Below are 21,983 nucleotides of genomic sequence, written 5' to 3'. Positions count from 1 at the left end.
GAGAAGCAGGAGCAGTCCGGTGGGAGCAGAGCCCAGGCCTCTCCCCAGGCCCCTCTCCAGGCACAGACGAGCCCCCTCCAGCGCAACCGCAGCCCCCACGGAGCGGGGCCAGAGGTGCCGGCAGGGCAGCAGGGATCGCTGCAGGAATGCAGAGCGCTGCTGAGCCGGCCTTTCCCACGGGCCACCCGGGACCCCTCTTCCTGCCGGGACAGCGGGGCTGGGGATGACCCGGGGGGGAGATGGGCTTAACCATCTCCCCGCTGCCGGGCTTCTGGCACCAGCGCCCGCCCGAGAGCTGCGTGCTGGGCTCTGTGCTCCCCCGGCAGAGCCCGCGCAGGCGCCCGAGCCCCCCTCTGGCAGCGTGTGGGCAACTGGAGAGCATCAGAGCCGAAAATGTTTGGACAGGGAGATGATCGCCCTATCACGTCTGTTATCACAAGCTCTGCAAACATCAGCCGTGCAGCCAACACACGCAGTCGATACCCACGGAGCGGGGCAAGGTCTGGCAGGGGATGAGCTAAGGCTGCTCTCCCCGGCCATAGCAAGGGCAGGGAAAGCCGGTCCTTGTGCTAAGGCAGCTTTGGGGACCTTCCTCTCCCCTGCCATTGTATCCTGGCCCTAATACTTTCTTTTCCCCATGAAATCTTCCACCAGCCACAGCTCCACTTCATTTAACCTAGAAAGCTTTAATCCCATGGACAGAGCCCTGCACGTTTCGCCCTCTTCAAGAAATTCCTCTGCTCTCCAGAGCGAGTAGCTGAGCAACACCACCACAAGGAGGAAAAAAGGGTGAAACAGAAGACTCAGCCCCATGTGAGGCCATCGGTGCCCACCAAGGGAAATCAGGACGGTGGTGTCCTCCATCCCTTCGGCATTCTCCCAAAGCCCACCCAGCCGCTCGGCCCTGGGAGCAGCTCTCCGCTCCGGCCAGGCAGAGCTGCTCCCGGCTGCCCCTTCCCCAAATCCTCGCACTCCATGGGGGCTTGTCCAACACTTGTGGGACCCAGGCGGGGATCAGCCAGGTTTTGTTTGCTGGTGGGGAGGTGGCTGCTGTGGAATTGAAGTGGAAATATGGGAATGGCAGTATGCCGATGGAAGGAGAAGAGAGAAACTAAGCGTCCCCCGGAATACTTTGTGTTACTGCAAGCAGAGCAACGGGAAGTTTAAAACCAGCAAAAGAAATTATGCAAAGAGCACAACCATTCCTGAACTTGGGAATAAGGCACCTGTGTTATCTAGCAGGGAGCCCCTTATCGCCGTGCTGGGGTTTTGCAATGCCAAATTCAAGAAGAGCCTCATAGACTGAGCTAACGAGGAAGCACAAAATGCAGAAACATCATTTTGGCCCTCGCCTCTGAGCACCCCGGAAGCTCCCATCCAGGCAGAGTCTCCCATCCTTCACTGCTGGGCCACCACTCCAAGGGAAGAACCACTTTGCTTACACCTACTGAAACAGATCTGCCTTTTCCCCATGGCAGGTGGCTGGAGGTGGTGAGCCCAGGGACTCTCACCCTTGTTCTTCTCGGGCAGACCCCAGCCCTTAGAATCACAGAATGTGTCGGCTTGGAAGGGACCTTTAAAGGCCATCTAGTCCAACCCCCCTGCAGGGAGCAGGGACATCTTCAACTAGACCAGGTTGCTCAGAGCCTCATCCAGCCTGGCCTTGAATGTCTCCAGGGATGGGGCCTCCACCCCCTCTCTGGGCAACCTGGGCCAGTGTCTCACCACCCTCAGTGTAAAGAACTTCTTCCTGATGTCTGATCTAAACCCTTCTAATCCTTTCTGAGTGTAAATGCCACCTATCCCATGGCAAACAGTCAAATATCTTCTGGAACCTCCAATTGCCTGGAGTTTTCCTTATCTCAGGGCCTTGCACAGGTCCCTGACCATGACATCTCAGTGCCTGGGGGTGATGGTGGGGAGGAAGAGCCCCAGAACCAAAGGACAAATTTACTCCCAGACCGATGAGCAACTTTTGCCCAGGCCCAGTCCCCACAGTGCTGCAGTCACCCTGCAAAAGCCTTTTCTAAGCAAGAAGCAGATACAAGTATTGGCTTAATTAGTAAAACCGGAGGGTTCAGATGGAGAAGTATCCTCAGACAGGGAGGGGGGCCAGGAATGTGTCGGGGTGGGGAGAAGCCCTGTGCGCTGCCCGGGGCCGCAGCCAGAGGAGCAGCTGCAGCCTGACGGGGTGGGGGGGGACCTGGGGACAGCGAGGGCAGGAGCCATCCCACGGTTCCTCCCCGCCACCCGTGCCAGCGAGGCCACCGGACCCTTCGTCGGGCTCAAGGTGATGGGCTGAAGCCAGCGGTCTGCTGGGTGCTTTCGATTTCGCTGAAGTTCACGGGTATCCGGGAGCCCAGCGCAGACCAGGCTGGAGCCCTTTGGGAGCTGTAGCTCTGCAAGGCTGGGGGGGGACAGGACCCGGTCCCTGCCTCCCCGTCGCCATGAGCACGATGGCAATGACAACGCGCAGCTGCCAGGGACGAGGAGGGTTAACAAGGACGTGCTAAGCTCTCTGGAGACAGCAGGGACAAGACAGCTACTAATATTATTAATGAATTTCACAAATGTCATTTTTAGACTCAACTATTTTAAGCTTCGCATTGAAACCCCGGGGGAGCAGCGTGCATTCCACATTCATGTCACCACGGCAGATCCACTCCCTGGACACAGCCCGGCGTACAGCACTGGTTGGAAAGGGATTTTACTGCTTTTTCCAACCTGAAGCTCCTGAAATCCATAGTAACAATACCACCAAAATCCGCCCGGCACACCTACGGCCTCACGGCACAGGCTGTGACACAAGAAATCCAACACAACAAAAAGGGGCAGTCGGAGAGAGAGAGGGAGAGAGAGAGAAAGAGAGAGAGAGAGAGTTGCACGTTATTAAGGCGACAGATGAGGAATTAAACCCAAATGAAAAATACCAGATGCCATGAGAACCACTGCTGCAGGAAATTAAAAACTCAGGGCCTCCGGTCTCGCTGTTCCTTTGTCATCCTGCTCGCAGTCCCTCCGGGTCAGCAAAGGCAGACGTGGTCCTGCTGCCACCCCGGGAGCCCCGAGCCTCCAGGAGACCCCCGGTTTGCAGGGGTGTCCCCAGCCCAGCCGCCGGCCACCCCCCGAGCTGTGCACGGCAGGACCCGGCTTGGGATGTGCAAAACGCGTCTGGGGGCTGCATCGCTACACACGCGCCGCCCGCATTCAGCCAGGCACAGCACCGGCTCCGAGATGTGGGTACCACCGCCGACGGGGAGCACAGGGCGCACTGACCCACGCATCCGCATACGGCCCATCCCAAATTAACCTTTCACGTGCATGTGGGGCACGGGCAGACCATCCCTCCGGCGCAGACGTCAGGCACCCTGCGCAAACCCCACCAGAGACGCCTCCCCCGCCATCCCTTCCGGCAGCTTCTCCCTGAAATTAGGAAGGTGTCGAAAGACGGACACCGTTTAAATAGATGGCTCCTTACCTTGGCTCTTTTGAAGCAAGCCCAGAAAAAATCCAGCAATGGCATGATGGGCCGGGCAGGGAGGGCAAGCGCGGAGCCCCCCCCTAGACCGTGGGGTTGGTGGCACCCCCCAGCACCCCCATGGCTGCTGCCTGCGGCACAGGGAGCTGGGCAGAGCCCCAGTGCGGGCAGGAGCGCGGCACAGGCAGGGAGGGAGGGAGGGAGGAGGCAGCGCTGCCTGCGGAGGCGGGCCAGCGATTCAAACCCTGCACCGTTATTCAGTTGGTTGCGAACAGGCTTAGACGGCGATTGAAATTCCCTGAAGATTGCGAGTTTTAAACAGCTCCAGGCTTTCCTTCCTGCCTCGAACGCACCGAGCGGCACTCCCGTTCCCAGGCAGCGGGAAGGAGCCGGGGAAAAGGAACACCCCCAGAGCAGAAGAAATGGGAGTTTCGCTGTCAAAGGCACATGTAGGACATTGGAAACCCAAACCCCAGACGGTGTAGGTTTTCACTCCAGCCCTTGCTGCGGCTCACCGTCAGCGGTCACGGATGCCCTCCCGATGTTGTCCCCTCCAGGGGACAAGCCGTACCCACACGGCCATGTTGTTGTCCCCGGACATCCCTGCTGCAACCCGCAGCCTCCGCACACACTGGCGCGGCCGCGTTCACCGCAGGCACAGCGGGCAGCCAGCATCACCGTGGGGCAGCGGGCACCGCTCGGCTCGGCAAGCCTGCAGGTGGGACCCCGGCAGGGAGGAAAACACAGGGAAAAAACACCCCCCAGTCATCACACGCGGCCCAGCCATTCCCTCCGCCTCTGTTCACATCTCCTTCGCTTCCTTCCACAAACATTTGTGCAAGCTTAGCATTTGTTCGCAAGAAAGAGCATAATAAAAGGCAATGCCACAAACTTTTGTGCAAGCCACACAGTGCACAGGCCCCCTGGATAGAATTCTTCTTGCAGGCACAGAAGAAAACCACCAACTGGTGATTTATGCAATTATTTCAGAATAAACAACAAACAGCAGCAAGTTGATCAGCAATGGCGCCCGGGCTGAGCCACACTCCGGCAGGACACTTGGTGGATGCCCAGCGGGCCAGTGGCACCACTCCTGCCCACCGCCCACCCCCGGCTGGCATCTGGCGCCTCGCACCCCAGGGGACCCTGCGCGCTGGTGGCAGGGGGTGGCATGTGCTGGTGGCTCTGCCACAGGACAAGGCGCCGGTTTTAGGGCGATGGCCCAGCAGTTGGTGCGCAGCAGCTGAGCCCTCTGCCAAATGTCGGTGAGGGTGGACCAGGACGTGGCGCTGGGGCCCCCCGAAGCAGGAGCGGTGCCATTTTTTGCTGCCTGTCACCAGTGCCCTTCAGACTGCCTGGCCGGGGGAACTGAGACATCCTCGAGATGCTGGTGCAGGGGAAGACCATCAAGGGAGAGGAAGAGAGGAGCGAGCAAAGCACCAGCAGGCCATGGTTGGCAGGACCCCAGTCGGTGGCAGTGCAAGCACAGGACATCCCACGGTGTGCGGCAGCTCCTCCCGGCCATGGCACAACCACCACTGAGCTGAAGGGCCCTGCTCAGATCCCAAATCTCCATTACAGCGGGAATAGTGCCAGCCTCGCTGGTTCTCTCTGCAGTGAAGCAGAGAGAGCGGTCGCAGCTCCTGGGAAGCGGGAGCTGGGAGATAAGACGAGGAGAGGAGCACTGAAGACCATGATGCAGCAGAGCTGGAGAAGCTGCACCGCCTGGAGAAACTGACATGGGACACCACCGCCCCTGCAGCATCCCGCAGACCTGACCTGCACCCAGGCCCCCCCGGACCCGCAGCTCTGCCCCGGCAGCACCGGCACAGCCCCGGTGGCAGCACATGGGCGGCATCAGCCCCGGCGCCGGCTCCAGCTGCCTCTTTCCATCTCCCCCTCGTTCATTCCTCAGCAGCGCTTTGGCACTGCTCCCAGGCTTGGCACCGGCCGCAGCTCCTCCGCCGTGTCCCCTGCGTTACTGGGACAGCACAGCCGGGCTGGGGACACCAAGGCACAGAGCGAGCTTTGTGTGTCGGCCTCTTTTCTCCTCCTTTAAACATCCAGGGCTGGAAAGACAGTCTCACCTCTATGGGACACTTGCCCGGAGTCACCTTTCCTAGCAAGCGTCTTACCCGTAGGAGGGTACACATAGGAGTTAAAGCCAGACGCTGCTGCCTGAGAGTCAGCCACCCTCCGTAACTCACTCACCGCTGCCTCAAGGGCCACGGTTTTTATTCCAAGGACTGGCAAATACTTCCCCATGGTGGACAAAGGCAGCTGGGATGAGTGCCCGTTTCCAGATGTCCCCATCCAGCTCACTGGGTACCACTGCCATAGTGGTGAAGCTGCCAGGGGACCACCAGGACCGCTGAAAGGCATTGCCACTGCAGGATCCTGCGAAAGGCGCTCCCAGCCATCGTCAGCCCAGGTGACCCAGGGAAACTTCTCAACGCTTCTTACAGGCTTTCCCCTGGGAACCGGGCAGGGCTGGCCATGGAGCCCCGGGCTGTATGAGCAGGGCTCACTGCCTGCAGAACGCTTTGCCGGACCGGGAAGCGGGCAGGGGCATGTGCGTGTGTGCACAGGCTGGTGGGTACCCAGAGCTCCTGCCCTTGGTATGGTTTTGGTGCAGGAGACACGCTCCATTTCCGTCTCTGCCAGGGCTGGGGGCAGCTTTCACGGGAGGGACCATCCCTGCAGGGACAGTGGAACTGTTGCCCCACTGGGATCCTCTTCCCATCACGGTGGAGAGCGGGTAACTGCCCGTTCCAGTTAGCACAGGCAAAAAGGTGGCAAAAAGACATCTGCAAAGTAGTCACAAAACACCCATCAAGATGGCTCTGTCCTGCCAAAACCAGGAAAGTTCTTGTAGAAAGGCGGGCAGCCGCGCGGCTTTAACCATAACTATACCAGCCCACCAGAAAGGTGCTGCCAGAGAAACGACCCCGCCAGCCTCTCGCTTCACCGCTTGCTCTGGCTCTGTTAAGCCCTTTTCCCACTTCCTTCAAAAGCAAAAAAAACCCAACCAAGTTAGTGCAAACAGAAGAAAGCTGTCTCCTTCCCAGGGCCTGGGAGACAAACCACAGAGGCTTCTGCATACTTGTGTAGCTTCTTCCTTCCTATCCAGTCATCCCAAAAGCATTCAAGTAATTTTAAATCCAGGATCCTTCTTCAGCATACCAGGATACCATCCTGGGTAAGAATAGGTCCTGGGGACTGGATGCCCTGAAGCCTGTGCACACCAAAGCGGGTATTTCTGGCAAGTGATGCCAGGACACTGCTGTGTTTGTCTCTGCGCAACATTTCTAAGGTACCTGCTGCACGGACATCTACAGGAAACATAAAAGAAACTTCTTCTAATTCTCTCTCTCTATGTATGTATGTACAGAATTCTTTAATTCTTTTAATTCTCTCTCTATGTGTATCACTATCACTTTCAGACTTACGTGAGAGCTTATTTTAAACTCCAGTTGATTTGAAACGGCTGATTCTAAGGAAAACTCCACGCTGTACAGTCTCGCTAAGCGTTTTCCATATGATGAATCCCAGCCCTGCCCCATCTGCTGCCCGCACTGCCCAGAGCTGGGACGGACATCGGGATGCTCACCAACCAGAGCCAGCACTGAGGCAAACGTCTTGCTTTCTCCATAAGCCATGGGACGAGGCCGGTATTTTGGAGGACAGGTACAGCCTCTTCTCACAACAGATCATGACCCAGAGGATCCCATGTCGCCTCCAAACAGGCCTGCGGCCAGGAGCTATTCCTGTCCCATTGATGAGCTATTGCTGTCGTGGCTGTTGCTCAACAGCACCCAGGCACGGTATTAATAACAGCTAAAGGCTGGCAGCCTGCCTGGCAACGTCCTTGCCGGCAAGAGAAGCCACCATCGCTGCTGGTACCGCTCCCGAGGGCTGGTCCCATTTCTACGGGAAAACGTGAGGCATCTGAGGAGGTGTGAGCAGGGGACAAGCTGTGCCGTGCCAACCAGCGGCCCCAGCGAGCCACTTGCATGCAGTGATTTTCCACTTGCTGCTGCGTGCAGGCACTTCCCCGAGGTCAGGAAGGGAGCAGCTACTCGAAGAGCAGGCATTTGCCCTATTAGCATAGCGGGAACAGTAACCCTTTTCTTTTAATAACGCCGCATCACGGGGCGGGTGCTGACGGGGCAGGGCTGGCAGCGCCGGGCAGGGGCTGCGACACCGCGTGGGTGGTGAGACAATCATAGAATGGCAGGGGTTGGAGGGGACCTCTGGAGATCATCTAGTCCAGCCCCCGGCCAGAGCAGGGTCACCCAGAGCAGGTGGCACAGGAACGCCTCCAGGCGGGTTTGGAATGTCTCCAGAGACGGAGACTCCACCACCTCTCTGGGCAGCCTGGGCCAGGGCTCTGCCACCCTCAGGGGAAAGAAGTCCCTCCTCATGTGGAGATGGAACTTCCTATGGTCAAGTTTGTGCCCGTTACCCCTTGTCCTGTCACTGGGCACCACTGAAAAGAGCCTGGCCCCATCCTCCTGACACCCACCCTTTCAGTATTTATAAGTGTTGATAAGATCCCCCCTCAGCCGTCTTTTTTCCAGACTGAAGAGACCCAAATCCCTCAGCCTTTCTTCATAAGAGAGATGTTCCAGTCCCCTCATCATCTTGGTAGACCTTTGCTGTCCCCTCTCCAGCAGTTCCCTGTCCTTCTTTAACCGGGGAGCCCAGAACTGGACCCAGTACTCCAGATGTGGCCTCAGCAGGGCAGAGCAGAGGGGGAGAATGACCTCCCTTGACCTGCTGGCCACACTCTTCTTGATGCACCTCAGGATGCCATTGGCCTTCTTGGCCACAAGGGCACATTGCTGGCTCATGGTCATGGAGGCCACGGGGCTCAGGCTGTGATGCCACCCCCAGCACAGACCTCAGCGCTGGCTTGGTTCCCTGTTATTGAAGAGGCACCAGCCACCACAACAGCTGGATCATGAGAAGCCTACTGAGATACGTGAACATTGAAGAGCAGCAGAAGACACACCCCAGCTTCCTGCTGCCCCATGGCCACCCCACGCTGCCAGTGAGGCAGTGAGCTCCCTGCCCACCTGTCACCACAGCTTTTCCCTTAAAAGGTTCCTCATTAAAACTAATCCAAACACACACGCCCCAGTCTCCAACAGTGCACTCAGGAACATGAAAAAAACTGTTATGATCCGGACTTTTTTTTTTTTTTTAATAAAGAGTCTAAACTCTTTGGCTTTGATTCTGAAAACAAACCTTTAAAGTAGAAGGCGTGTCGTCTCTTGGACCAGGTACGTAATTTTATCACTCCTAACGGGGCTCCTTGCCTTTGCTGATCAACCACACGTTGCCAAACGTCCTGCTGGTGGTGGCTCTGCCACCCATCCACCCTGGGGAGCAGGTCAGCCCCGCTCGCCAGAGAGCGCCGTCCTGGAAGAGGGCACGCAGCACCAGAAGGGGTGCCATGGGCTGGTGATCAGTAAGGGAACGGTTTTGGCCAACGCAGGTTTGATTACAAAAGATCACCATCCAACATGATCAGCCTTGAGACATGCGCGCATGCAAACAGAGAGCCCATTTAACGATAAAGGAGAGTTATTTCCAGCAGGGCAGTTGCTGTTTCTACTTTGAGGAGCAACAGACAAGCTATGAATATACCACCTGGGCTGGTGCTGTGACCAGGACAAGGGGAAGTGTCCCAGCTTTTGTCTGTTGGACAAATGCTACCCAGCTGGCAAACGACCCCGTTCCTTCAGCTGCAGCTACTGTGCCCGCCGGGCACCCTGTGCGAGGGCTGCAGCAGGGCAAACAGCTGGCGGGGCTGGGGCGACATGTGTCGGGGTCCCCTCCCACCTGAGTGCGCCATCCCCCCCCCCTCCTTTGGGGAGGTTTTTTCTCCCCGAGAGCGAGCCAGCAGCAGCGGCGTGCTCGGCCGTGGCTCCCAGGGCGCAGGTGGGATGCGCTGGGGCTGGGCGCTGCCGGCGAGGGAGGGTGCTCGGCTGCCGGGATGCCACACGCTGCCGCAGGCTGCACCGGAGACCCAGCACTGCAGGAAAACCTCCCTCCCCAGCACTGCAGGAAAACCTCCCTCCGACGGACAATTAGGCAATTACTTAATCCCCACGTGCCAGCTCCTGCTGCAAAAGGAAACAGTCTGGTGAGCAGGGCAGCACCCCTGAAACCCTTCTGGGCTTGCGGGTGTAAACCCCCCATCTCACAGCAATAAAGCAGCCAGGTGGTCCCAGGGACATCCCCTCGACCAGTCCCTCCTCGAAGGCTGAGCCAGAGGAGCACGTCACCCTTTCCCAGCACTTGTGTCACTTGCGTCCTGCTGGTGCTTCACCCTCTGACCCCAGGTAGGTTTTCCTAGCCCCTAGCCCGGACACACACTGAACTCCCTCGGGCAACTCCAGCGAGCAGAGGGCCCCTTGCCTTATCCACGGCTGCAAGGTCCTAAAGGTCCTGGCAAAGGCTGAATCTGTGCATTTCTCTGCAAAGGATGCTCTGGTTTGTAAATATCAGCGAATGTATTTACAAATACTGATTTATTTCGTATACACATAGAAGCCAAATAAACTTTTCGTATAACTAGTACTCACAGGCTCACAAAACTCCCCAATTTCGCTAAACAAGAGATGACATCCCCAAAATACGTAATCAATGATATTTTTGTGGAATTTCTAGTGCACAAGCTGGGGAGTGCTTCTGCCCTGATTCACCGGGACTTCTGTAGATCTATCTACAGGTGTCAGCCAGAAACCTTGAAGACTTCAACAACAGGAGGTTTGCACCAGTAAATGCCATTAACATAAAAATGCTAGCCTTGTTAACGAGCACCCTGCCTCTCCCCAGAAGCAGGGTGCCCTCTCTCCCCGAGGCCAGCTTCTGCATGCCCAGGGCTCACCGGGACCCCCCACCTCCACTCCCCTGGGGCTGAGGGTGAGGATGGTGACGGCACCAGGGGAAAATAACCTCCCCGGCCCCAAAGTGATACAGCTGTGGTGGGCAACCACTGGGAATATGCCGAGTCAGGGCATCGTGGAGGTGCCAGGTGCCTGGCACCGTCCCTCCTCCCACTCCTCCATCTTCATCCATCCCCAGTAGCTACTATCCACGGGGGACGCTTGGTCTCAGCCTTAACATTATCATTTCCAAACTCCCCGGCTCAGCGCAGGAGCTCGTTCCTCACCACACACCCCTCACTCTGGCTGCGTTTGAGGTCGACTGGTTCAAATTTGTGATCCTGCAGCGCCCAGGGCTTTCCGTCAGCGTGGGGGAAGCGCGCTATTTAGATGTCTTTAAAAGCGCGTAACTGATACGGTAAGGTTTTTGAGATACTACAGACAAGCTACACAAATCACTAACAGACCCAAGTGACACAAAAGGAAAATGGCTTTTTTTTTTTTAACACTATTTAAATTCAAGCACCTAAGAGCGTGTGTCTGGGAAGAGTCTACAAAGGTTCCCCTGCAACACAGAACTCCAGCAGAAATCCACTGCTGCGCCACAGTTTTCATATAGGCACCTTGGAGATAAAAAGAACTATAATACAGGCTGCATTTTTACATAGAAAAGAGTGGAATGAGCAGAAAGCTCACATATAAAAGAGTGGAATAAGCAGAATGCTCACAAGGCAGCTTTCCCTTCCCCATGGGAATATTAGCAAGCTGCCAGAGCCTGGCTGGGACATTAATCCTCTGCCCCCGAAGGCAGGCGCCAGACCAGCACAAGGAATTGCGAGCATCTCTTATTATTAGCAAGAGAAGGGAGGCTCCTATGGCAAATGTATAGGAAAAGCAAAGGGCTGTGCTATTAACAGCCCGGGGCATGGCCTGACTCCATCCCGGGGGTGGGATGGAAAGGGACAGTCTCGAGGCCCAGAAATGCGGCTGATTTAGCAGGGGGCTGCCTGGGAGCCCTCCCCCTTCGCCGCCAGCGTCTCCTTACCACACCGGAGCAGCAGCCACAGCACAAAAAACCCCAGATTAATCCCCGTCCTGCCAAAGCCAAACCTTGCCCTGTGACAGGGCTGCCCGAGAGCGGCGTGGGGAGGGCTGGCGTCACATGAGGGGACACCAGGACACCAGCATACACATACATGCACACAGAGCCACCAGCTGGCTGTCAGCGAGGGACACACGCCTGCCGCTGCCTGGCTACCTGCCTCGGCAGCCAACACGTTCAGCAGCTAGAAAAAAATAATCACAGGCAACAGAGCCACATCTGTCTCTCAGGCTTGCACAGTTAAAACGCCATTTAATAAACTAGACTTGACCTACCGGTGTATTTTCACACAGAGTTCTAGCGACAGCTGTTGTCTGGGGAAGATCCCAGCCCTAATTCTGGCCGAGGCTTGGGATTAATTACCAGGAGAGAGGAATCTCTGTCAGGTGCAGTGGTCTGCTCCCTGCAAGCGAGCCCAGGTCTTTGCAAGTTTAACCCAGCGTGACAAATTCGCACACAGCCTCCTCTCACTTGCGCAGGCTTGGACCTTCCCTGTACCAATTTTTTTTTTCCCAATATCCAGAATTCAGAGGCAAATCCTGTCCAGCGCAGCCTCTCACGCAGAGCACGGTGCCAGGGACATGGCAGCTCTGCTTGTGGGATACCAGTCCCTGGAGGCAGCACCTTTGCTTCCACCCAGTGTGGAGCCAGGAGTGAAATTCTTTAATGGGTCCTTAATGTTTGTCCCTGGAGCACAAAGACGGCAGGATCCAAAGGTTCCTGCAAGCCAGCCAGTGTCCAGTTTGGCTTATTGGGCTCTGCCATCACTGAAGCATTGCCACCACGAGCAAAGGGCTGCTTGGCCAAACAAGCCTCCTTGCCAAAGTACCGAGGACCACGGCACAGAGCCCGGAGCCTGGGAACGCTCCTGGGTCATCCTCAAAATCCCAGATTTGCTGCAGCTCTTCCCATTCAGGCACCGCAGAAGACATTCAAAACAAACCAGCATCGGGCACAGCTTCTCTTGGCACCCTTTCAGTCGAAATTGCTGCCACAAAGATGCCCTTTCTTTAGGCCATTGACTGCATGAATAAGGAGAGACACTTCCTGCTTGGGGACAGCAAGTGCCCGTCCCGTCCCGTCCCCGTGGGCACCGCAGCCCCAGGGGTATTTCCAGGGCTGGACAGGAGCAACGCGCGCTGCTGCTGACCTTCTTCGGGGGTGCCAGGAAAACTCAGAGGCAGCTTCAGAAAACACTCTGTGCAAACCCTCATGCACACAAAAGCATTATTATTTAGCAGCAAATTCTTTTCTTCTGCCGGCCCCCCGCGGCCGCAGGGGCTGCCAGGCTCACCCTGGTGAGAGCATCCTGCCCTCGGCCCCACACCAAAGGGCTGAGCTGGAGCCATGTGCTCTGGTTCCCCGCTCCAAAGCGAATCGAGAGCTGGGAGAGAAAAAAGCAAAGGAAGCGGAGCAGGACCTCTGCCCTGAGAGCTCAGAGATTGAGCCGGACGCGCTGCTCCGGGTGGAAAGAGCCGAGCCCCACAGCCTGCACGGCCAGGGAGAGGGTCCAGGGGCCACAGCAACACGGACTTGTTCCTTGGCTTCAAACCCACCGGCTTGGAATCATCCAAGCCCAAACTTTCACAGTCAGGTTACAAGTCCCTTAACAAAACACAACATCAGAACAAAAGCAACTTTCCTTCCCGAACTACAAAGATGCCTTGAGGCTGTTGAGCGTGAGCCACCTCCTAGAAGGCAGCAGCTTCTGCCCCATCTCCGCACTCGCCCCGGTCCCCGTCTCAGCGCCCGTTTCCCCAGGACACATCCTGGCCGCGGGCTGGGTGCCGGACCAGGCTGTCCCCAGGCCAAGCGCAGGGCTGCATTGTTTTGGGGTTCTGTCGCTGCTGTTGTGAAGAATTCCAAAGCCCCGCGAAGGAAAGCGGCAGCAACCCCATCCCAGCTCTCCACTGCGTTTGTTCTCCTAAAGGAGGACTGAATTATGGGGAGAGGCAGGTTTTAAATAAGCGCATGGTATAAATAGTTGCGCCGTCTGTTTATGAACCTGGGACAGAAACACAGAACGCCAGAATAAGACTTGAAAAGAACAAGAAAACACAGTTCAAGTGAAACAGAGCAGCTCTTGCCGAGCTCTGAAATTCACCCGCTGCTTTTTTCTTGTAGAAACTGAGATGATCATCACAGACCCCTGCCTTGCATTGGGCAGCATCGGTGACGGCAGGAGAAGCACAGAGGAGCCCAGCAGCAGCTTCTCTCCTGCCTTTACACGGCACAAAGCACGGGAGCTGAGCCACCCCGCGGCAGCAGCAACACCTGCCAGGAAGTGAACTATGGGGCATGGTCCAAGGGAGGGATTTCCCATCTCTTGGGTTGCGTGGGGAAAAAAACCCCAAGAAGCATCCCTGTCCCGTCAGGCAGGGAATATGGACCTCTCCTCCAGACAGACTTTGTCGGGAGGTGACGGCTCCTCTCGCAGCAAGGAGCCCTGGTGTAAGCCCTTGCTCACACAGCCCTGGGAGCCCCGCTGGCTCCTGTCAGCAAGGCAGCTCAAGATCACAAGAAAACACTTGTTCAGCCAGACCCAGCCATCTCATTCCCCACTCCCTCCTCAGAGACGGAGGGACCTTCAAACTGCCACCCACCTGTGCCAGGGGCTGGACGTGCTGCAGGTGGACTGGACCAAGAGCACCCCAGAAGCCTGCCAGCCCTTCAGAGCCACGCCAACGGCAGCCCGCTGCCCCCCGGCTCCCTCCAGCAATCCGACCGCCCTCGGCACGAGCAGGGGGAGGACGCCCCAGCCTGGGATGCCAGCTGTGCTGCACTGCCCATCCTGCACCCAGCCCACTTCCCACCCCAAATGCAGCCATCAACCGCTGCACGGTGCCAGCACACGGCGGCGGGGAACGACGACAAACTCCCAAACACGTTTGAGGGGAGACAGGACATGTGCTCTTGGCTTCTTATCTTGATCCAGGTGTTTGGGGTTTGTGGGGAGAGGGTGGGCCATTCTGCGCAATCTGGATTGCGCCAGAGCTCGAGGGAATGAGCATGCTCCAGCCAGAGCACTGGTGACACCTCAAGCATCTTCCTGAGCACAACCTGGATCCTTGAAGTGCAAGCGACAAGCTTTGAGCCCAGAAGCGCTGTTAGGAAGGCAACAGCAGTTGGTATATTTTAAGATTCAGCCTGTGCGTGGGCTTAAGTAGCTTGTAGGGACCCCCAGGACCATGTAAGGGACCGCAGCCTGGTGCCCATCAGCAGGTGGAGAAGCAGCAGCTCTAAGCAGGGATCTGTTAGTTTTAAATCTAATTACCTTGTGCATTTTCCTTTGCAGGACCTGTCTTGCTTAAGCAAAGAATGAAGCAGGACATATAACATAGAATCACAGAATGGTTAGAGTTGGAAGGGACCTTAAAGATCATCCAGTTCCAACTGGCAGGGACACCTCCCACCAGCCCAGGTTGCTCCAAGCCCCGTCCAACCTGACCTTGAACCCCTCCAGGGATGGGGCAGCCACAGCTTCTCTGGGCAACCTGGGCCAGGGGCTCATCACCCTCACAGCAAAGAATTCCTTCCTAATATCCAATCTAAATCTCCCCTCTTTCAGTTTAAAACCATTACCCCTCATCCTATCGCTCCACCTCCTGATGAAAAGTCCCTCCCCAGCTTTCCTGTAGCCCCTTTAGGTTCTGGAAGGGGCTCAAAGGTCTCCCCGGAGCCTTCTCTTCTCCAGGCTGAACAAACCCAACTCTCTCAGCCCGTCTCCATATATACGTATCTACACACACAAACATACATATACTTATTTCAATGGCAAGAGAAAGCGACAGGTGCTAGAGAGTCTCAGCCTAGTTTTGGATGTTGCTTTTCTAGAGATGGTTTCGTCAGTCTCAAGGTGGCTCATACGAAGGCCACCATGTCTGTGCAAAGAAAACCATCAAGTGCCATGGTGATCCCAGTGCCTGGTACGGCAGACCCGACGTGGGGCGGAGCAGCAGACACGTAGTCTCCTTTGGAAAACCAGGGAAAATTAACTCCTGGCCATACGCAAGAGAGGGGCGAGGCAGGACACGCAGCGGCAGCTACTGGCGCTGTCCTGACTGTCTGGCCACGGCTATAACCGCTTGACTCAGCGCAAGAGCAAACACCTCTTTCCAGAACCACATCAGAGGAAGACAGGCTCCTTCCTGACAATGAACCTGCCCAGGAGCAAAGGTGAAACAAGGCTGAGACTGGGCAGGAAAAGAGCGCAGCACGCCAGCGGCCACCTCGGCAACGCCAGAGCAGTCCTACCATCAGCACCCACGGAGGAGCCTCCTGGTCCACAGCCGCAGAAGCCTTGAGCAAAGCCTGCGATCAACCAGACCCAAATGCAGAGGAAACCATCCGGTGCTGATTCCTCAGGGCAGAGCTGCTTGTCCCGACAGCCTTTCCTGCGAGCCCTCAGGGGATACATTTTGCCCCCAGTCCCTTGATGCTCTCCCTGCTCCCCTCAACCACCGCCCCAGGGCAAGCACACACTTGGATCCTATTTAGATAGAAACAATTCAGGGAATAAGACTGATTGTTAAAGGGTACAAAGTCAGCTTCATGCACTGGATTTGAACTGCACCAGCCTGAAGCAGGAGTTAAGGGCGCAGAGAAGACAAAGACACTCAACATCTGCCAGAGCATCCCAACGCCAGGACCAGCCAGGTGCCTCAAGGGTGCAGGTAATGGGCACCCACAGTCACCGCTGCTCTGAAGTGCCTCAATTCTAGTTGTGAATGTGCCTGAAAGACAGATATTCTTACCAGCCAGCCAGGATATGTCTTCGTTTCCCCAGGAGAAAGAGAGAAGGCATTAACTTCATCTTCCACCCAGTCTGGGATGTCGTGGTGTCTCCCCAGGTCTGCCCAGAGCAGCTCAAGCAGCCGCACTGGATCTGTTTCACCATGCTCAAGCACATGTCCGTGCTTTGGCAGAGAAAGTTCATTAAAGATCAACCCTTCACCACTGCCAAAAGTTTTATCCTGGCCTGTAGCATCCCCTCCGTGCCCTGCACGATCCTCCGTGAGGCTGGTAAATCCTGGCTGCTGCCCCCAGATTCCCCTGGGGAAAGATCCACCCAGGGAAGGCGAGGAGTCGTCATCTATCGATGTGTAGTCAGGCTCATCCTCGGCACTGCGCTCGCTGCTCCTCCGACAGAAGAAGCCATAGACGTTTTCCTCATCTTCCTCATCCCTTGAGCAGTGCCAGGTCAGAAGCTCGTCCTGCTGCCCTGGAGACGCAGGTGGCTTTGCTTGGCATTTAGTTCTCCTCACCTCCATTGTTCATGGACAGAAACCACCGCCTGACAAAGGGAAAACTGGCAATACAAAAAACCATAACTTGTTAAAAAAAGCCACACAGAACATGACATTTATTTTGCTTTTCCTCATTTTCCTTTCCATTCCATTCAACTAGAAAAGAATGAAACTGTCCTTATTCCAGGTATGTCCATGCTTTACTCACTGGAGCATCCAGACCCTGCACCACTTGTTTCTGAGGTTGCAGCACGCTGCTAGCCTAACTTTCAGTCAGGTGTTTTAAAATACCTTGTGCACATGGGAACAACAGTAATTAGCAACAGCTCTGTATTCTGGAGCAGTTCCCTGTATGTCGTCCGCTAAGACACCTTCTGCAAAAGATGCTGCTATCCATGCAATCGTGCTGGGACTGTGGCTCAGCCCTTTCCTACCTTTGTTTTGTGTTCTTCATTTTTCTCTTGAAATCACACAGTCACAGAATGGCAGGGGTTGGAAGGGACCTCTGGAGATCATCTAGTCCAACCCCCTGCCAGAGCAGGGTCACCCAGAGCAGGTGGCACAGGAACGCCTCCAGGCGGGTTTGGAATGTCTCCAGAGACGGAGACTCCACCACCTCTCTGGGCAGCCTGGGCCAGGGCTCTGCCACCCTCACAGGAAAGAAGTTCCTCCTCGTGTTGAGATGGAACTTCCTATGGTCAAGTTTGTGCCCGTTACCTCTTGTCCTGTCACTGGGCACCACTGAAAAGAGCCTGGCCCCATCCTCCTGACACCCACCCTTTCAGTATTTATAAGTGTTAATAAGATCCCCCCTCAGCTGTCTTCTTTCCAGACTGAAAAGACCCAAATCCCTCAGCCTTTCTTCATAAGAGAGGTGTTCCAGTCCCCTCATCATCTTGGTAGCCCTTTGCTGTCCCCTCTCCAGCAGTTCTCTGTAGAGAATTCCTTTTACCCTTTCAGAGAGAGCCCATGTTTCATGTTACGCTCTTCCCGCTGCCAGCAAAGTGGCACTGGGAGAAGAGATTGGGGTCTGCAGGGGTCTCATTGAGACATGTTTTGTCTGGAGGAGTCTGAAGGTTTGTTTTGAGCCCGTGCAGCTCAGGACATGCTGCCTCAGGCCTCCCAGGAGGAGCAGAGGCCATACCTTCTGCACGTGCAGGAGGTGTTCAGCTGAGACAGATGGTGATGGCTCCATCTCCTCCTGCCCAGGCATAGGCATGGTGGCAGTCCTGGGAGAGCTCGTCCCCCAGCCCCGCCAACACTGGGCTGAGAACAGAGCATCAGGGTGACAGGATTCTGCCCGCCTGCATCTGCTGCACTGTCCCCAAGGCTGCTATTGACATTCAGCTCCCTCGCTTCGGTCTACAGCACAAACAGCAGCTTATCAGACACAGAAGGCTCAGAGAGGCAGATGTGCCGAAGTGCCAGGCACAGGGAGGCTGTAACACCCTGAACAAAACCGTCCCTGTTCGCTTTCCTGCGCGAGCGAATGGCTTTGAACTCTGAATTGCCGGCAGAGGGTGACAAGGTTCAAGGAAAATAACCAAGGTGGAAATAACAAAGCTATCTTTCCCACATTGGTAAGTGTATTTTTTTAATAGCTTTTTATTCTGAGATCGAGAGCAAAACCTGGAGTAAACCCCGGAAACAAAGAGTTTTCTTACTCCGGTCTCTCAGTGTCCCGTCCCCTGCTGCACACACGCCGAGCCCCTGCTCAGCACAGCCACTGCCCCCCAGACAAGGTGACAGCAAAGCAACGCAGCGACCTTTACGTCTGTCAACACCAGCAGCCCCGCGTGTACGAGCTCCCTGCCACACCATTCCCGTCAGCGATGTTATCCTCCAGCGTCTCTGCTGAGATACCTGCTCTCCTCGGCACAGCTCCGAGCCCCATCCAGCTCCCCTCGGTGCCTGCAGGAAGGCTTGTCCCACCACGCTCCCGGGGAACTGAGCACCCCAAAGCGCAAACGCTCTGCACCCACGCTCCTGACACACAGCCTTGCCTCTGGGCAGAGTAAAAGCGACATGAAGATTTAGCAGCCTCTGGTTTGACTTCCAGCCTCTGCAGCGACTTCCAGCCTCTGCAGCCGTTGCATCAGTCACCTATCAAGGCAGGCAAAGGTCAGGAACTGTGGGTTGGTTCGCTGTGCCAGCGGCCAACAGGCTCCCCGGATGAATTACCCCCTGGTTTTACTGGGAAAGACGTTCCCTTGACTGTTACCTGCACCATTCTTTTGCCCCAACACACAAGCCAGCATACAGAATATTAGCCTTAAAAGATCAGCCTTGGGGAAAAAGATCATCATAGAATGGTTTGGCTTGGAAGGGCCTTACCCCATGGTACTCTACCAAGCAGATCCCTAAACAGGTGAAATTTTGCTGCCCTGAAGTCCAGGGTAGTGAGCTTGCTGTGCGCCCTCCTCACTGCCCTAAGGATCTTGAACTCCACCGTCTCATGGTCACTGCAACCAAGGCTGCCCTTGGGCTTCACATTCCACACCAGCCCCTCCTTGTTGGTAAGAACAAGACCCAGTGTGGCACCTCTCCTCGTTGGCTCCTTTATCACTTGGAGAAGGAAGTTATCATCAACAAATTCCAGGAACCTCTTGGATTGCTTATGCCCTGCTGTGTTGACCCTCCAACAGATACCAGGGTGGTTGAAGTCCCCCGTGAGGGCCAGGGCTTGTGAACATCAGGCTGCTCCTATCTGTCTGTAGAGGGCCCATCCGCTCAGTCTTCTGGTCGGATGGCCTGTAGCAGAGCCCCACTATAACGTCACCTGTTCCTGCCCTCCCTTTAGTCCTGACCCATAAACTCTCAGTTGGCTCCTCATCCACCCCCAGGCAGAGCTCCATGCACTCTGGCTGGTCATGGACATACAGGGCAACAATCCCTCCTCATCTCCCCTGTCTGTTCTTCCTGAAGGGTCTGTATCCTTCCATTCCAACACTCCAGTCATAGGAGCCATCCCACCACATCTCCGTGCTGCCAATAAGATCACAGCCCTGCAGGCATGCCCATGTCTCTAATTCCTCCTGTTTATTCCCCATATCTGTTTGCATAGAGGCACTTAAATTGGACCCCGATGAAGCTGACTTTACTGGCTGGAATTCCTTTGTGCTACACTCCAGGTGTTCTGCTGACCTGCGATCCTTCTTCAGGCTCTGGGCATTTCTTGCTGGCACTGGCATCAAACAGGTAGGACTGGGAGGGACTGAGCTTCCCCTCCACTGGCAACTTTAGTTTAAAGCCCTCTTCATGAGCTTGTCAAGCCTTGGACCAAAGATGCTCTTCCCCTTCTCTGACAGACGGACCCCATCAGCCCCCAGTAACCCTGATTTCTCAAAGCGAGTCCCATGGTCTAAGCAGCCGAACCCCTGGCAGTGGCACCAGTCCTGTAACCATTTGTTGACTCACCAGATTCAACTGGTCCACTGCAGGCTGCACTGGGAACCAACTATCTAACTCCTCCTCAGCCACGCAGCCTCCTCACCCGCTCCTGCAGCTCAGCCACCTGCTGCAGTAGTTCCTCTACCTGGGCACACTTTTTGGAGGCGGTTGTGCCGCCTATTCCTGCCCCAGGAGAAAGGTCGAGGCAATTCCTGCAGTCTGAGGTCTGCACAGCAGCCTCTCCCTTCAGCAGCTCCGTCTGGGTGGAGACATCGGCCACCGCTGGGGTAGATGGTGCAGATCCCCCAGCTGGAGCTGCAGCCTTTGCTCTCCAATGAGTGCCCACCATTCTACCTCAACGGTCAGGTAGGATGAGTGCAGATGGTCATGGAATGGTGCCTGGTTGCTGATTTCCGTGCACTTCAAGTCTCCCACTTGGCCAGGGGAACGCCCCTCCTTTGAAGAGGTGCCCTTCCTACACACCCTTCCATGCAAACTTGAAATTCAAGCTTTATCCAAATAAAGTGTAATTACTAACCACTCAGTCGCATCCAGGAACACCTTCTTTTGAGCAGAAGAGTTGCATTTTTAGCACTGGTTCCCCACAGCGCGTGGGAGGACCACAGGCCAGACCCATTCTCCTGGAGAGCATCCCCACCATGGCTCAGAGCTGTCTGCACCGGCGGCTGCTGAGGACAAAGCCGTGCTCCTGCCAGTGGGCTGCGACTCCTCTTCACCGCCACCAACCTGCCCCAGGCGCACGGGAAGCACGGACCCCCCAGCACCAGCCGCTGCCCCCCTGAGACAGGATTTCAGCTGTGCCCACACCCGCCAGCCAGGAAAGTCCAAGGATTCCGGCCCCACTGCTTTCCCGGGGAGGGTTCAAAGTGCAGCCTTTCACCTTTCCCCAGGCTGTGAGGTCTTAACGATTTCCTATTCACAATTCTAAGTGAGGTTACTTTAACGCATATCTTATCATCTTGGGAGGAGAAAAAAAAAAAAAAAAAAAAAAAAAAAGAGAGAGACACACTTAATCATTTCCCCACTGCCATAGTAATTAGGCTTTTAAAAAAATGCCCCTCGTTGAATGAAAGAAACCATCTTGCTCAAAATTGCATAAATATTTCAGAAAAGGCAGACCCATAGCCGGTCAGGCACAACAGTACAAGTCTCTTCCCACGTCGATGATGGCTGAGGTTGGAAGCTTGTAACTCACCTCCCTGAGGCTCCCTGCAAGCAGCTGTCCTTGCTAAAAAGAGAACACAAAGAACAGACTGCCACATCCTAAATCTCCTCCGATGGAGCAAAAAAAGCCAAGAGGAGAAATAAAAAACAAGAGAGAAAAAGTCAAGCTCTAGGGGACTGCAAGGTCATGCCGCCCTCTTGTGACCGCTAGGACATTTTGGCTTTCTCCAGCCCAACAACAATGGCCCGGGAACCCGGTTAGCCATGTCCCTGCTGCCACCACCCCCAAGCCAAGGCTCCTCAGCCAAGATGCCAGGCTGCTACAGGAGCGTCCCCACTGTCACCGCACAGCGCAGTGCAAGAGCCCGGACGTACTTCAGGTGATCGCCTCAAATTCCAGTATTGGTCGGGATGGTTTTTAATTGCTATTCGTTTATTAGGCCACCCTCCTACCAAGTTTCTGCTCTCTCTTCACCCGTGGTCCCCTCCCACTTTAATCACGGCGCACCGAGTCCCCGTAAGCATCCCTTGGGCGGACTTGTCTCCACTAGGGGGTTACCGAGACCTCCCTCCCCCGAAGCTGCAGGCAACGAGAGAGGGGTTGCCTGCACAAATACCTATTTATGGGTAAACCATCCCAGCTGTCCATTGCCCTTCGGAGAATCTGTGACCAGATGGGAGTACAG

The 21,983-nt window shown here is 55.8% G+C and overlaps 1 protein-coding gene across 4 annotated transcripts in view; it reads right to left on the bottom strand.

Annotated features, from left to right (window-relative positions):
- The window catches only part of STARD8 (StAR related lipid transfer domain containing 8), an 87,619-nt gene extending 65,845 nt beyond the window's left edge, over positions 1-21,774 (bottom strand). The window contains exons 1-2 of one of the 4 annotated variants that reach the window (XM_074600254.1): positions 18,586-21,774; positions 16,231-16,784 (exon numbers count right to left, since the gene is read on the bottom strand). In XM_074600254.1, coding sequence (XP_074456355.1) covers positions 16,231-16,746 — 516 coding nt within the window. In that variant the 5' untranslated portion in view covers positions 16,747-16,784; positions 18,586-21,774. Of the gene's footprint in view, positions 1-2,590; positions 2,798-3,478; positions 3,843-16,230 lie in introns of those variants that run through there. The other 3 variants (XM_074600255.1, XM_074600253.1, XM_074600257.1) reach the window with 3 other exon arrangements.
- Between the last annotated feature and the right edge of the window lie 209 nt (positions 21,775-21,983).

The sequence above is a fragment of the Larus michahellis genome, chromosome 9 (genome assembly GCF_964199755.1).
Source record: "Larus michahellis chromosome 9, bLarMic1.1, whole genome shotgun sequence".
NCBI lineage: Eukaryota > Metazoa > Chordata > Aves > Charadriiformes > Laridae > Larus > Larus michahellis.
The sequence above is the reverse complement of the archived record's forward strand: the minus strand, read 5'-3'. Positions and strand labels throughout refer to the sequence as shown.